Source organism: Megalops cyprinoides, chromosome 24 (genome assembly GCF_013368585.1).
Source record: "Megalops cyprinoides isolate fMegCyp1 chromosome 24, fMegCyp1.pri, whole genome shotgun sequence".
NCBI classification, from domain to species: domain Eukaryota; kingdom Metazoa; phylum Chordata; class Actinopteri; order Elopiformes; family Megalopidae; genus Megalops; species Megalops cyprinoides.
The window spans coordinates 3,341,827-3,356,933 of record NC_050606.1 but is presented as its reverse complement, the minus strand read 5'-3'; the positions used below and the strand labels follow the sequence as shown (position 1 = coordinate 3,356,933).

Genomic DNA, 15,107 nt, shown 5'->3' with positions numbered 1-15,107 from the left:
AAGCACACATCCTTTTATTTCACCATGTACTCGAAAAAATATGACCCAAGGCCTTGGTTTCCAAGTCCCGCTGTTCCAGTGGCAACCAATCTGTTGACAAAACTGGCAAACAAGCAACTGGGCTGGAGTGGACGTCACTGTACAAAACTGGATATAGCATTAAATGTCAGTTGTCATCTCACACCACTCGCTGAGAATTTAAAAAAAGGTGCTACCTTATATTGAAATTGCACCCTCTAAGAGGAGAATAGGACAAAAACCACTGTTGACATTAAAATCTATACATATTCTATCTTCTGCTTGAACAGGTAAGGGAGGCACCAGTGCAGGTACTGGATTGATTAAGACCCATCAGAAGGCACTACAAAAAGGAATACCTGCTGACAGCAGCACTGTCCACTAGGTGGCGACATGGACTGTTGGAACACCGACCAGTGAACTCATCCACTTCACTCACTGCCAATATTCAGTCTTGGAAGAGTCATTTCTTTCATAATAATAATAATAATAAGATAGAATAAGAATCCTGAGGTGGCATTTCCATCATCATGAAAACTTTGGGAAAGGACATTCAATACGGCAAAGAACAACACAGGGCTCGCTTTTCAAAAATGTTTATTTTTAACTGTTATACAGGCCAGAAAAGGACTCCCAGCAAAAATCCTGCAAGAGATATGAGAAGAAAAGATTAATAACCACAATTCCAACTGAACACACCCGGCACCATATCAACAACAAAAGCAATTCAACTGTCCATGGCAGCAATTCAAGCATCATGTTGTACCTCTGCGAACTCCATAAGTCAATCTACTGTCAGGAACACAACTACCACTTACTACATATGTACTATATATATATGATGTTTCAGTTGCTACACTTGGAATTCATGCATTTACTGTACACATCTGTGTGTCTGCACATCCGGGTTGCATTTCAGATGGTGGTGTACTGAGGTTTATCACATTCCCTTACATACTTCTGCTCTATTCTCTCTGCAGGTTCCCTGGATAGAACCAGCGCAATTCCGAATAAATCCTGAAGACAGTCATCAGTATTCCAATTCCTCCACATACTTAAGATTCAGCCGAGGGGGAAGTACCAGATACCTGAGTTTAATTTCATTCAGGTCAACAAAACGCTAACACATCAACCCTGAATTATATTTCTAATATGCTGCTGCAATTTCTTTAAGATAATGACTAAGTGTTATGCAAATTTTAATACAGCCAAAGTGTATGTGCTTTAAACACCTTGGGCAATGTGACAGAAGCTTTAGGGAACATTAATAATTAAATTGGTTAATTAGAGCTCTCACCAACAATTAACAGACTATTTGCTGCTATGAGGACATGCAACAAGGTCTTGAATTTATCTTCTACCTGTGGTTTTACAGTATTAGAGATACTCAGCGTTTGGTCTAGCTAGTCGGCTCCCTGTGCTGCACACTACAAGTTCTCTCTCCGCTATTGTTAAAACTCAGTGTTCTGATTCGTTTGTTCGTTATGAACATCCTGAAAGGGGCGTGGTCTAAAAGAGACCATCCACAGCCAGAAAAGACCAGAACCTCCTGAAACAAACAGACCTCCTAGACACATAAGGAGGACAACAGGAATGCATGTAAATGTAGTCATGACACAGAATATCTGCAGCAGGGGACAGGTGTGATACATTTGGAATTTGTGATTGTATTTGTACCGTTACCCCCCTACGATGTACAGCAAATTCTACAATTACTTGTTTTGTATTACTTGTTATGTATTGTTAGAGGACCCTTTATGGTTATTTCTGTAAACTTTGTTTTGATCCTTTGTCGTCGAACTTCAGGTCTCTAAAAATTGAAATTGAACTGAAGGACAGGCCTCACCGGGTCTCCTCAGTTCATCCTCCTGATCAGTCTGTTGATCTGGTCCTCTCTGTTGCCCGCATCGCCGCCCTCCACGAAGTGCGTGGTCTTCTTGTTCATGCCTCCGCGGGGAGAGGACAGCTTGAAGGGCCACAGGAAGTTGTTTGCAGCCTTGAAGTTCTTCCCCACTGTGAAGATCTCGTGGATCAGGTCCTCGACGCAGATGATGCCGTATTTTCCTAATGAAACAAAAATGGAAAAAGAGGAAAAAAAAAAAAATTACTCAGGCACTCTGACGTGACAGTGCGAAGGTCTGTCCACCTCATTCTCAAAAAACGACAGAACAAGCACGAACCCTTTCAATTCTACTTCATATTGAATACGCACAGCACAGAACAATTCACTCAAATTCATTTCAGCTTGAACCACAGAATGCATGCAAGCAATGAATAATGTCTTCCACATACACTGCGAACGCTTCTCTCAGAAACATTTCAGAACACTTTGCTTGTTAAAACAAGCTAAAAGCCACACAATTCAAATGTATGATTTCTCAACACTGTCTGCCTCATACAACACTTTTGACTGAGCACCTTGTGACAATGCCATTTTTCCATTCAGTGTGATCAGTAACACATTGACCATTACAACGCAGTCCACCATTTACTGTTATAGAAAGGTTTGCTGGACTGTGGGGGCAACAGTAGAACAATGCAAGACATCCATACAAAACTTTAACCATCTACAATGAACTCTGGGATGTGTTTTCATGAGCCTGGAGGTTCAGATGCTTGCTGAAGTAGGAATGCTTGAGACCAGAAATGATGACAGTGTGACAAAGGCTCTGGCATCAGTCTGCAGGCAGTTACACCACCCTGCGGGTATCGGTCCTACGCACCCGTCCCAATTCAGCACACCCCTGCACCCACAGACCACTTACCGAGAACCTTGTCGATGAGGGCGTTGTCTGTCAGGGCGATGCGCTGCTTCTTGATCTTCCCGTAGCCACGCTTGTAGATCATCTCGCGCACGGACTTCAGGTTGGGATAGCTGCACAGGGAAAATATCAGCAACCTGCGTCACACACTAACCAGGCAAGCAGTTTCATTCTTCATGTCAGCACCACCAGAAATTCACCCAAGCACCACAGGTATGTTCACCAACAGGCACAAAAAGCAAAGTTACTTTCAGGATTGCATGCAATGCCCTCGTCACGATAACAGACTGACACTCAATGACACTAAAGTTCTTGGAGCTCTTCAACGTTGGCAACGACCTGGCCTCTCCAGTATTTTCAGAACGGTCTGCAGCGTGAACACGCACCCCCATGCGATGTAAGGCTCAGCGATGCGCAGCATGTTGATGGAGGCCTTGTTCAGCTTGACGAAGACGCCGTTGAAGATCTGGCGAAGGCGGAGCAGCTGCAGCACCTTGCGCACCTTGGGGCTGACGCCATTGATACTGAGACGGAGGAAGAAGAGAGAGAGAGAGAGGGAGGGAGGAAGAGAGAGAGGGGAAGAGAGAGGGGGCGAGGGTGAGGAAGAGAAGAGAGAGAAAGGGTGAGTATGAGGGCTAGGCTGTGCAGAGGGGCCACTCCACACAAAATGCCTGTTGTGGTTTCAGACAGAGTTGGCTTAATTTTCAGCGATGCATCACCATGGTCGTTAAGATGGGGAAAAAAGTTTGAGCATCATCAACCACAGTATACAGGTCTGATATTAAACGCTAAATCTGAAGAGAAGGCAGCCTCAGCAGCAACTCTCAGCAAGAGTGCACCGTTTAGGCGCTGCTGACATACCCTCTGATTCTGATGACGAATGCCAGCTTGGGTTCGGCAGGGACGTAGAAGTTCCCGACTTTCCTGGCGGTTCTGGCCATGCGGATCTCCCGGCGGTACATCTCCCTGTACTCCTTGTGGTAGAACTCGGCCCGCTTGTAGATCAGCTTCCTTGTGGATTTGCGGGCCTTTGCGGGGCGAAAAAGGTACGTCTTACTTGCATGACGTTACGAGACACTGTCAAACCGACTCCTTCATTTTACCGGTCCACTAGACACTAACGCAATAACACTCAATCACAACACGTGATAATCAGCATTCACGACGGCACAAGACGCTTGCTTTACTACAGATCTTTCGATCGCTTTAATACTCAGGTGTAACTGTCCGACTGTAATATGCAGCTGCGCTTCCGATCGCCGCTTACCTTCTTCTCGGCCAGCATCTTCTTGATGCGCTGGGCCTTCATCGCCGCAAAGGCCTTCCGCCTCTTCAGGAGGCTTTCAGGGACCGCTGGAACCTTCTTCGCTCTGCGTGAGGGAGAAATGCGAGTGATCAGTCAGCAATAACAGACTCATTTATCCGGAACACAAGATAACTACAACGACGTGAGCCAAACGGCTGACAAAGTTAGCCAAACGCTTCCTGCAATGATCCATTGCTTGGCTAGCATTTCCACTAACTAATGCGAACCAGCTAGCTAGCGATCTTGTAAGGTGACCAAGCTAATAACCAGACATTAGATCAAAAGCGACAGTTGGCAACCGGTAAACTAATCAGCTAAATCACAGCTAAAGAGGAATATTTAATAGCTATAATAAGTGGTTTCTCCCCGATATGTCATAACATTAGCCTGTCTGTAGGCTAACTAGCTGCATGGCCGCTACCGCTACTTAGCTGGCAAGCGGGTTCGTTTCTAACACGTCAATTCATAGTCAGTGGTTCACCTTTTAGCAGAATATGTACACAAAAACTAAAACATTCAAGAATTGAGTTCTCGTTTGCCTGTTACACTGTACAAAACGACATTAACTGCTGACCAAATACACGTTTACTTCCACAGACAGAACGCGACAGCGACTTCTCAACAAATCCACTTTAACAGCTATATAACAACCAAATTGTCATCAATATTGATCCCGTGTAAAAGGTGCAGGGGTTTATTTTGCATTCTTGTGTAAAACACTGAGAGATGGAGGTTTATTTTGATGATGTGAAAAGATTATAAAGACAGCAAATTTGCACTCACTCTTCACCCGCCATTATCCCCACCGTAAAAGAGGGCCTTACGCATGCGCGGTGCACATTTAAATACGGGCAGCAGGTCTTTCAGGGGAGGACCGTACTGTCTTTATAATGCCTGAATTATATTTCTAAAGGCATATTTCTCTTACTTGGCGTGACTATGTTTTTTTAATGGAATAGTGCAGAATTATCATGTTTAAGATGTCCACTCAAGTGAACATTCATATTTTTAATCACAAGAAAAATTAATGATCATCACTGATTATGATAAAGGGGTGGCTTTAATGAAATAATATAAAAAACATTAATTAATAGTTTAGTATTACTTAAAAAACTAGTAGGTAATAACAAAAAGAAATGAGTATATTCATTTAAACATTAACATTAGACTTATTTTCTGCAGGCAATAAAACCTCTACCTATTACGAAGGGTCCTTTGACTGTGGCTGGCTTTAAAACGAGCGTGAGGATCACAACACGTACAGTTGGTAGCTGGGGTTTAATAAGAGTTGATCAAAAGGGAAGCAAGAACTATTAAGTTATTTATTAGTCAACTACAGTCTCGTTATTACAGTGTAATTATTAATTATTGCAGTGTCGAGGCTTTTTGCTAGGTTTCTGCGTTGATTGTCTAGTCTACTTCGTAGTTAAGTTAAGTGGCTACCTGTATGGTTAGGTAGCTAGGTAGTAAGGAAACTGATAGTTTTGTAACTTCTGGTGTTACTTCTTGTTGATTGACCAACGAGTTGTGTTGCAAGGAAGTCGAGTAGTTTACTAACTAGTTGATCTAGTGTAGTAGCAAAGTTTACCCACCTAACGTCAAGTTGATATTGTATCCTTAAACTTTACTGTGTCTAGTTTGTGTGAGTCGCCAGGCAGTAGCTATGTATATCATTACGGAATTTTTGTTGGTTACGTTGAAAGTGCTCTGGGCATTTGTTATGGCCGGGTTTAAGTGGTTGGTCCGACCTAAAGAAAAGAGTGTTGCGGGTCAGGTGTGTGTGATCACCGGGGCAGGCAGCGGCCTCGGCAGGCTGTTTGCCAAAGAGTTTGCCCGGCGAGGGGCAGTGCTGGTTCTCTGGGACATCGACAAACAGAGCAACGAAGAGACCGCGGAGATGGTGCGACAGGTCCAGCTGGAGATGACCAGCAACGTGTCCAAAGACGGTAATTACAGAATTGATGTGGCGGGGTCAGCTAGAAAGGTGTTCAAATTAGGATCATATCCAGGGCTAACTGCTTGCTTTCGGTGACTCTCTGTTTTGCGGTCGCCGTGCTGCGCAGATTCACTTATCTCAATATCATCTTGCGAGGTGAGCTCATCCTCTGTGTCCGCTGTATAAGCAGAGCCGCGTAACTTACCAAGAACGTCTGTGAATCTACACAGCAGCACTTTCTAAAACCTAAGCAAACGTTTTAAATGAGGCAGTTCGCTTATCCAGGGAATGAGTAACGTGTGTGTGTGTGTGTGTGTGTGTTCACTTGACACATACTGAAATGTTGAATAAGTAATCAAAAAGCATTTGTTTAGTTGTAATCCACTTGAAACATTACTCCTTGAAGTTTACACATCAGCATGCTCCGTATTGTCCGTATACATGTCCTCTGTGGCTGTGGTCTTCACCTGTGCTGATCTGACTGCCCTCGGCTGCAGGATCCGTAGGTGGGGTACAGGAGGTGTCCGCGGTGCGGCCCCAGGTGTACACCTACGTGTGCGACGTGGCCAAGCGCGAGAGCGTCTACTCCACGGCCGAGAAGGTGCGACGTGAGTTGGGCCACATCGACCTGCTGATCAACAACGCTGGCGTGGTGTCGGGTCACCACCTGCTGGAGTGCCCGGACGAGCTCATCGAGAGGACCATGATGGTCAACTGCCACGCACACTTCTGGGTGAGCAGAGCCCCGCGTAACGCACAAAAAATCATTCTGCAGGCAGCTGGAATTCTAGTAAGACAACAGTCAGGTCACCCTAAGTGACAGGTGGTAGTGTAGCGTAGTGGTAAGCAACAGGGCTTGTAAGCAAGAGTTTGCCTGTTTGATTCCTAGCTGGGGCGCTGCCATTGTACACCTGGGAAAGGTTCAGAACTGCCTCAGTAAATATCCAGCTGTATAAATGGATAACATGTAAAAACTGTAACCTATGTAAGTCGCTCTGAATGAGAGAATCTAAATGACAGTAATGAGTGTTTGAAAGGGACCTGTATAAGACCTATGTTGGTTTACAACCAAAATGGTGTTGATGTGCCTTGCTGTCAGATTTAGTGAAGTGCAGTGTAGTACATTTGCTCTGAGGGAGCAGAGATCTACTCTGTCTTTTCATTTTTTGGGTCAGAGGGGTCTTGCTGTTCCTCAGTCTACATAGTTCTCTACTGCTGGCTGTCCTCCTCTGGAAGCCTGCACTTAGATATTGGGGCAGTCTACAACAAATTTTGAATGATCTAATTAACTTCACCCCTCATGAAGTGTATTAATGAGGGAGCTAGATGACCACATTTTTAATCTGATGTCACTGCTTTGGATAAGTAGCTTTCATGTTGTCTACACAACTGGCTCTTATGTGGGATCAAATTGGCTTTGAAATATGATTTACTGTAGTTGACATGTCATGGCAATAACTGGCACTGTCCTTGACCATTCTTTTCATCTTGATGAAAGTGTTTTCTCTGGACAGACAGAGACAGACAGAGACAGACACAAGGAAACTGCAGAAGTCAAATTCCATATAAAAGCTTCCTAGCTTGTTGGTGACTGGGAGCCAGGGCTTCCCTTTTCCTCTGAGGGTTTTTGTGTACTCTGATCCCTGATTAAGTTCAGGGGAATCTCCTCCAGCAGAAAGGGACAGGCATGCCTTCAAGCATCAAAGTCATGGGGTTTAAGAATAGCCTTTAGAAGATGGTGACAGCCCCCCGAGTCACCCAGTCTGCATGGTTGAATCATGGTCCTTAAAACAACATTGACTGAATCCAGAATCGGAACTCTTCTGATCTAATGTGAAGGCTGTATGTTTCCCTTCTCTGTGATAAATATCCCGCTGTGTTCGCTTGAGTGTCAGCTTGCAGGCAGTGAGGAGAATTTTTTTTCCCCAGACCCATTCAAATGATACAATGGGAATGCAGTGATGTTAAAACAAAGCATAAAGTGAGCTTGTTATGTCATCGTGGTCCACTGCCAGGTCTTGGAGAGGCTCGCCATCACCACCTGGCTGGTCACATGGCTGTCAGCTCTCAAAGCTGGATCCTTCCCTTCTGTTTGAAAGAGGAGTGCTAGCCATCCTGCTCTGCTAGGGTTTTTGAGTACAGTGGGACATTGTACGTGAACTTGGTTGTACGTTTCAGAAATGACCACTGATTGTTTCCTTGCAATAAGCAAGAAGTGTGAGGGTATTGGCGCTCTGTCATCCTCGATTGCCTTAGTCCCTACTACTGCTTTTGGCCTTATAATGACATGGGCTGCACAATCTCTTAGCTGGGCTTTTAGTTGTGACTGGCTAAAATGTTGTTGCTGCTGTAGTTGATGGGAAACCACTCAGCCGGAGATAACACTGCTCTACTGTGACATGGAAATGGTATCAATTTTCACTTGGGTCATTGATTTTATATTTATAATATATAAAATCATTTTTTTTTATGAACAAGAAAAGCACAGGAACAGAGTTTGAACATTTAAACCCCTATACGACCTCAGCCCTAATTTAAAAATTCTTGTGTGGTGGCTCTTTTTCTAGAGTAATTTCCGTTTCATTTCATGTATACTCATAGCAGTTGCTTTGTCTCTTGGCAAATCATCCAGTATTGTCTATTCCTCCTCCAGCAGAAACATTTCAGACAAAATTGCCCTTGTCTTATTTTTTTTTTTTCTTCATACAATTAGTTTCCTGTTTATGAAGAGGGGCCTAATTATTGGCCATCTGGTGAGGGTAATTGCGATTGGTGTGGAATGCCCTGGTGGCAGCGGTCTGAGGTGGCAGTGCAGCTGCGAGAAGCTCTGTGCCGGGAGCACCGCTCCGTTACGAGCGACCGCCACGCGGTGCAGGAAACGCCGGGCTAATCTGGCGTGAAATCTGCGAGCGCAGAGCCCTTCCTGGAAGCTGTGCGGTGCGCAGCGCGTCCTTGCATGCTTTCACATGCTGTGTGTGTGTGTGAGGGGTCAGAGGTGGAAACAGTGTTGGTGTTTCTGGCCGCCCCCTGACTTGGAGCTGATGGAGTGCTCCACATGGATGTTTGTGGGAACGTTCAAATAATTCAGCTGTTTCTAGTCTGAGGAGCAGAGCATGTTTTGCCTCTCCAGTATGGATCATTCTGCTTTTCTGCAGCTGGAACCTCAGTGAATAAGTGTAAACCTTAGATTAATCTGGTGCTGCAGCATGCAGTCACTGCTAGCAGCTAATGGAAGGTAACTTTTGCATTTGCACACATCCCTCCTGAACGCTTAAGTCTCCAGGAGTCTGATTTCTGTCACACTGACCCCAATGCACATGTGTATGGAAGGATGTGAGACCAGTTTGATCTGGTTGCCAGTTTGAGATGCCTCAGTCTGTCATTGCTATGAAAGTATAGCAGAACCATGACCACATTCTTTTATTCCTGCCCCGTTTCCAGACCACCAAGGCCTTCCTGCCCAAGATGCTGGAGATGAACCATGGGCACATTGTGACGGTGGCCAGCTCCTTGGGCCTGTTCACCACGGCTGGCGTGGAGGTCAGTACGCTGCATCTCCCAGATCACTCTCATGATGCAGAGGGCCCAGAATGAGGGACACCAGTTATCCGTGTGCAAAATAGTTTTCATTCTATGTGCAGCTTTGTCAAAGTATACAGCCGGGTGAATTAATAATGATTAAGGTACAGTAAGTTGCTTCAGAGTGCAACCTCTCACCTGGAACCTGATCCCACAGCCAACTGGCCCCCTAACAGCCACTGCTATACACTGTTGGCACATTAGTTTCCCCGGTATGGGGAACTGGGTCTCTATTTAGCACCATGCCTCTGTGTGTACCAATCTTTAAATTGTTTTCACATTCTTATTGCTGTCCCCCCCAGGACTACTGTGCCAGCAAGTTTGGGGCCATCGGCTTCCACGAGTCCCTGAGCCACGAGCTGAAGGCGGCAGAGAAAGATGGAATCAAGATGACGCTGGTGTGTCCCTTCCTGGTGGACACGGGCATGTTTAAGGGCTGCAGGATCAGGTGAGCTGTCCATGCAGGTCTCCTCCTGCTGGAGGAAGTGGCCTTTTTGCATGAAGGACAAATTGATACCTGTACAGTTTTTACAAGACTTGAAACGCTATCTCAACACATCAGCCAAAGCTTTCAGTCTGCAGTTGTTTCCAGTAAGCTGGCTTGACACTTTTTTTTTTTTTTGTTCAGAAGGCTGCCTCAGGGTTCTAATGACAGTGCACTGTGTAGTTCTAAGCCACACAACTTGTTCTGTAGTGCGATCTGATGTAGTTACCATGATTCCGTGACCCCCCCCCCCCACAGGAAGGAGATGGCACCACTGCTCCCCCCTCTGAAGCCGGAGTACTGTGTGAAGCAGGCGGTGAGGGCCATCCTGACTGACCAGCCCATGATCTGCACCCCCCGTCTCATGTACATGGTCACCTTCATGAAAACGTACGTGTCGCCCTGACTGAGCTTTCCTCTTCCTCACTGTGAATGTGTATACATGGTGCAGGGTCCCTGTACAGCTTGGCCTCAGTTGTAAGCCATTCTTTTTAAAATAAGTTAATGCTTGCCCAAGGGTACAGCAGCAGTGTCCCAGCGGGGATCGAACCGGCAACCTTTCGGTTACGAGTCCTTATCCTTAAGCACTATGACTGTATACCACTATATGTAACCACTCAATCTTAAAGAGTCGCTTACATAGCTTAGCATGCACAAAAGCAGTTTGTGTTTCGTATCAGAAATGGTTAACCTTGCAGGGCAGGGATACAGCCCAAACTCTGAATGGTGACCTCGTGTCCCGTCTCTTGCAGGATACTGCCCTTCGAGGCCATCGTTTGCATGTACCGCTTCCTCGGGGCGGACAAGTGCATGTACCCATTTCTAGCTCACAGGAAGGAGGCCATGAACAACAACGACCTGAAGCCTGGGAGATAAGGGTCTCCCGGTGCGAACGGACGCCGCCGACCGGGCGCGAGGCGTCAAACTTTGCCCGTATTGTTCCTCTGGAATAATGTTAAGGACTACACAGATACCTTTATGCATTTCCACGGTCTGTTATTAAATAAACCTCCCCACTCTACATTGGAGCTCCTTAGTTTAGCGGTGTGCTTGACAACAGCTTTTGAAGTCAGCTGACTTTTAATTAAACAGTGTTTTAATGTCCTGATTATACAGTATGTTACTGTATGAAGAGTAAATTGTCACTGATGTTTTTATAGATGTGCACTATAATTTCGGGTCGACACTTTATAGAAATTTCACTATACCTCTCCTGCTCCCAACACTACAAGAGAAATCTACAAAGAGGATGCATGCATGTTTGGGGGTGGGTAAAACGGTTGAACCAGTACTGGTATTAATCAGTATTGGGTCCAGATGCAAAGTTTGCACTTTGGGTTTGATGATGAGTTCATGTTAAGACTATCAGTCTGTCCTCTATTCAGCACGTTGCATTATTGGCTTGTCGCATGTCAAGGGCAGCTTGCATAATCTTCCGTTTTTACATGAGATTCAGCAGTATCGCTGGATCGGACCTGCAAATCGCTGGTTCCCACGCTGTCAGGCCACAGTGGTACCTAGTTGAAATTATGTTGTATGGCAGTCATATGTTTTAAATGTGTCTCCATGATCTGATTCATGTAGAAATGCTGAGCAAGTTAAGACACTTCTCTCACAGGAGCCTTATTATGACAAAGTGCCTTTGGGTGGAGCTGACCTATTGAACAGGATTTAATGGATGAGTCTTTGGTCAGCTCCCCAAGCTCAACTCCCATATTGGTTTTTACAGAGTATTGAATCAATACTGTGTTTATCAGTCATGTTTTGATGCTGTTAGGGAGTTCTACACCTTAGCTGGTGCAGTCTCAGTTTCTGGCTGTGTGCTTTTATACTTTAAATATACACACAACATGTAACTGGATTTTAGCTTAGCTGTGTTCCAAGCATTTCCCTTCAGATGGTAATGAGCCTGAAATCTCTACCTCTTTATTGTGTGACTTATTTGCATGGCCATAAGCCTTTTTTTCCCTTGTAGAACTGTTATTGCGAGGAGTGATTTCTGTGGTTTTATTAATGTATAATGTACCTTCCACCAATAAAAAAACTGAATATGCACAGTTGTCTTTTATTCAAGCCTTGAAAGCAACACCTCTGTGTCTGTGGTACTGGAAGTACTGGAAATGCCTTCCTATTCCCAGAATATTATCTGGGAATGGGTCCCAGCCTGTTCTGGGGAAAAACGTTGACTGTCGCACATGGAGATGTCCGTCTGAAAACAGGCTGTGATTCAGTTCTTTAAAATCAGAAATGCTGCCATGTTGCCTAAATAAGGAAAAATGGCTGCACATCATGGTGTCATCAGTTGCCCTCAGGTTCCCCCTCAAAACCCCCATTTTTCATTGTTCAATAATTAAGTAATGTTCAGTATTGCTACGAGATCAGGTCTTAGAGTCTAACTGTTCACAGCCATAACTGCAAACAATAACATGTCAGATGGAAACAGCAGGCAGCCGTGGACTCATGAGGTGTGCAGTTTTAACATATAACCACTTGCTCTTGCATTTATTTATGGTAGCGATGTCTCGGCGCTGCTTTGAGCGGCTGACAACGTTTGAATGTGGCTGCTGTATTCAGCACATACCGCTGTTAGGCAGATGCACTAACACTTTGCACATCAGTCTGGATAAGGGGGTCTGATAAATGCAAAATTCCCATGAATAAGTGGTCATGGGCCATGACCCTGCCTGCCTGTCAACCTGGGCCATAGCCACGCCTTCTTCCATCCCATAATTCCCCAAACTCGCAGCTCCAGCCTCTGCTTTTTTGCATTGCACAGGAGGATGCCGATAATGCTCTAATTCTGGCATACTCTGCCACAAATGTAGTTAGCACATCAGGCCATCATCAATACTGCATTAGTATTGTGGGCTAGAAGCACCTTGAGGACCTAAGCTATCTCTGGGCATTAGCGCTCTTTGGTTGGACAATTTGATGACGATCTGATTGACGGTCTGAAAATGGACGCTGGGACCGAGCGGATCTGACTGTGATGTACTGCTTAGTTATGACTAACCTCGAAAGAAGCACTTTTAAGATCCTCAAACATCAGTTAGAGAGAAAAACAAAGCTAGCTGCAAATCTGTGCCACACAAAATGAAATTTCTGCTTATTTTTTCTCAGCACAAGTTTTGAATACAGTCTAGAAGCAGCAAAAGGCTTCACCCTGCTGGGTTTCCAGCGTACAGGACTGACTTGGGGTGCAGGAAATCCTGCCGTGTAACGTCGTCCTTTAACAGATCCTCTAACAGATAAACACAGGTATACAGACAACCCCCCCCCCCCCCCCAACACACACACACACACACACATGCGTCAGTCTTACTTATAACACTAGATTAACCTGTTGAATACTCAATCTTAAAGAGGCTTAGACAAGCACAGAGGGGATTCTCACCAGTTGTCCAGGACGAAGCAACACGCTACACAGGTTTTCCACACATTAACTGAGGTGATTTTTTTTTACTGCATTTTGGCCATTCAGTAACAGACGGCATACTTTCACACAACACACCCACTCAAGGGGATGCCTTCATCTCACAAAAATAAAATAACCTGTTTTCCTCTCTTTCTCTGTAAGAATGCAGGGAGTAAAAACACTCAGCTGATGCAAACATGGGTCAACACAACACGCAAAATAGGTGTCCATGTGTCACATGACCGGAGTGGGGCTGGGGTGGGGGAAAAAGGCCCCTTTTCCCCCTCTGGAGACAGAAACGCTCTTGTATGTCGTTTCAGTTTTCTTTCCGTTCTGTTCCCATTTACATATTCATCTGTTTTAATTTTTTTTTTTTTTTTTTGCATATGCCTTTTATATCTGCGAGTCATACATGTCCATACAGCTAGATGAATGCTCAATATTAGCATAAAAGGTAAGCAAGATGACTATATATGAAGACAACAACTACAACTCACACAGCACTGGCATCGGTTAATTTCAAATACTCAAGCTTCGGTATTCAGAAAGTAATATAAAAATAAACAGAAAAAAAATCCCAAATTAAACTACACTAGATTGTTCTTTTCTATTTCTTTTAGTTTTTTTGTCAATGACTTGATATATTTTATTCTTTTTATTTTTTTAACCATACCACAGGGCAACTAGCTGGGAAAAACACCTATTAAAAGAGGAAACTGTCTACATACATTCAGTTCAATTTCCCCTAATTTAACATTACCATGCATTGATTCATTCATGTGCTTATTTTTCTTTAGTTGTCTTTTCTCAGTACTTATTAACGACTAAGTTTTCTTTGAAAATTATCGATACAATTTAACGTGTCAGGATAGTGTTGTCTTCACATAGATTCGTTTTAACGATATTTTCGTTGGTCAGTTTTCCTGGTGCACGTCCACTCTTGTGTGTTGACAGGTTTACACGGATGCAACGCCGGCCCGCGTACGCTTTGGGGGGGGGGGGGGGGTGGGGGCGTCTCCTAGGCGACGACCTTCGACTCCTTGTAGTCCTGAGTGGTAGTGCCTGAGTTAGACTGTGTACTGTCCACTCGCTCGCCCAGGTGCTTCCCCGGTCTGAAACGGAGAGAGAGAGAGATAATCCTGCTGAGAGCCCGGTCACCATGACAAGAGAAAACACATCTAAACAAAACAGCCTCGGGGGTGAAAGGTCAGAGCCGAAGATGACACGAAATAACCTTATACATAAAATAACGAATACACTCATAACCGAAGAACGATGGACTGATATGGAGTACAGTGCACATGCGGCACATGTGGGCCAAGGGTGGGGTACAGGTTCTGGTTTAATACATTTCCATACGGCAAAAGGTGAATTAAACAGCAGGACAGTAAGGTGGCCCTTAAGCACGTGGAGCTGAATGAAGCTGTGGGCGGAGCAGGCTGAGCTAAATGCCACCGGTGTAGCACGTGAGCGGAGGGCCAGGAACAGGGCAAGGACCGGAAACAGAGATAAGCCAGGGATAATCTCAGGGCAGTTTGCATTTCTGTGGAAATAAACTGGTGGTGCTGTCACGGGGAACACCTGCGTGAGGGTGACCAGGTGGAAAC

The 15,107-nt window shown here is 44.9% G+C and overlaps 3 protein-coding genes and 1 non-coding gene across 5 annotated transcripts in view; 1 reads left to right on the top strand and 3 right to left on the bottom strand.

Moving 5' to 3' along the window:
* Positions 1-598: 598 nt before the first annotated feature.
* Positions 599-4,893, bottom strand: rpl7 (ribosomal protein L7). The gene is made up of 7 exons (XM_036518646.1): positions 4,870-4,893; positions 4,048-4,150; positions 3,642-3,808; positions 3,167-3,304; positions 2,784-2,893; positions 1,865-2,082; positions 599-663 (listed from the first exon to the last, which is right to left on the bottom strand). Exons 1-6 carry the CDS (start codon positions 4,881-4,883, stop codon positions 1,874-1,876), a joined length of 741 nt encoding a protein of 246 aa, XP_036374539.1. The 5' UTR covers positions 4,884-4,893; the 3' UTR covers positions 599-663; positions 1,865-1,873.
* Positions 3,454-3,547, bottom strand: LOC118771594. The gene has a single exon (XR_005004611.1). It is a non-coding gene; the product is annotated as a small nucleolar SNORD12/SNORD106 (small nucleolar RNA).
* Positions 4,894-5,471: 578 nt separating the features above from the next.
* LOC118770875 (retinol dehydrogenase 10-A-like) lies at positions 5,472-12,108 on the top strand. Its single transcript, XM_036518635.1, has 6 exons — positions 5,472-6,032; positions 6,520-6,755; positions 9,464-9,562; positions 9,904-10,049; positions 10,344-10,475; positions 10,838-12,108. The coding sequence occupies exons 1-6, from the start codon at positions 5,750-5,752 to the stop codon at positions 10,959-10,961; spliced, it is 1,020 nt and encodes a 339-aa protein (XP_036374528.1). The 5' UTR covers positions 5,472-5,749; the 3' UTR covers positions 10,962-12,108.
* Positions 12,109-14,171: 2,063 nt separating this feature from the next.
* LOC118770863 (double-stranded RNA-binding protein Staufen homolog 2-like) overlaps positions 14,172-15,107 on the bottom strand; it is a 28,182-nt gene continuing 27,246 nt past the window's right edge. For both annotated transcript variants that reach the window (XM_036518614.1, XM_036518615.1), the window contains exon 15: positions 14,172-14,612. In XM_036518614.1, coding sequence (XP_036374507.1) covers positions 14,519-14,612 — 94 coding nt within the window. In that variant the 3' untranslated portion in view covers positions 14,172-14,518. The remainder of the gene's footprint in view (positions 14,613-15,107) is intronic.

Excerpts from the sequence above, each read along its gene's own strand:
- rpl7 (XM_036518646.1), bottom strand. Across the intron at positions 3,305-3,641 it reads TTCGTCATCAGAATCAGAGG|TATCAATGGCGTCAGCCCCA; the intron begins GTATGTCAGCAG and ends CCTCCGTCTCAG. Across the intron at positions 2,083-2,783 it reads CCTCATCGACAAGGTTCTCG|GAAAATACGGCATCATCTGC; the intron begins GTAAGTGGTCTG and ends TTGTTTCATTAG.
- LOC118770875 (XM_036518635.1), top strand. The coding sequence starts at position 5,750 with ATGTATATCATTACGGAATTTTTGTTGGTTACGTTGAAAGTGCTCTGG. Across the intron at positions 9,563-9,903 it reads TCACCACGGCTGGCGTGGAG|GACTACTGTGCCAGCAAGTT; the intron begins GTCAGTACGCTG and ends TGTCCCCCCCAG. Across the intron at positions 10,050-10,343 it reads TTTAAGGGCTGCAGGATCAG|GAAGGAGATGGCACCACTGC; the intron begins GTGAGCTGTCCA and ends CCCCCCCCACAG.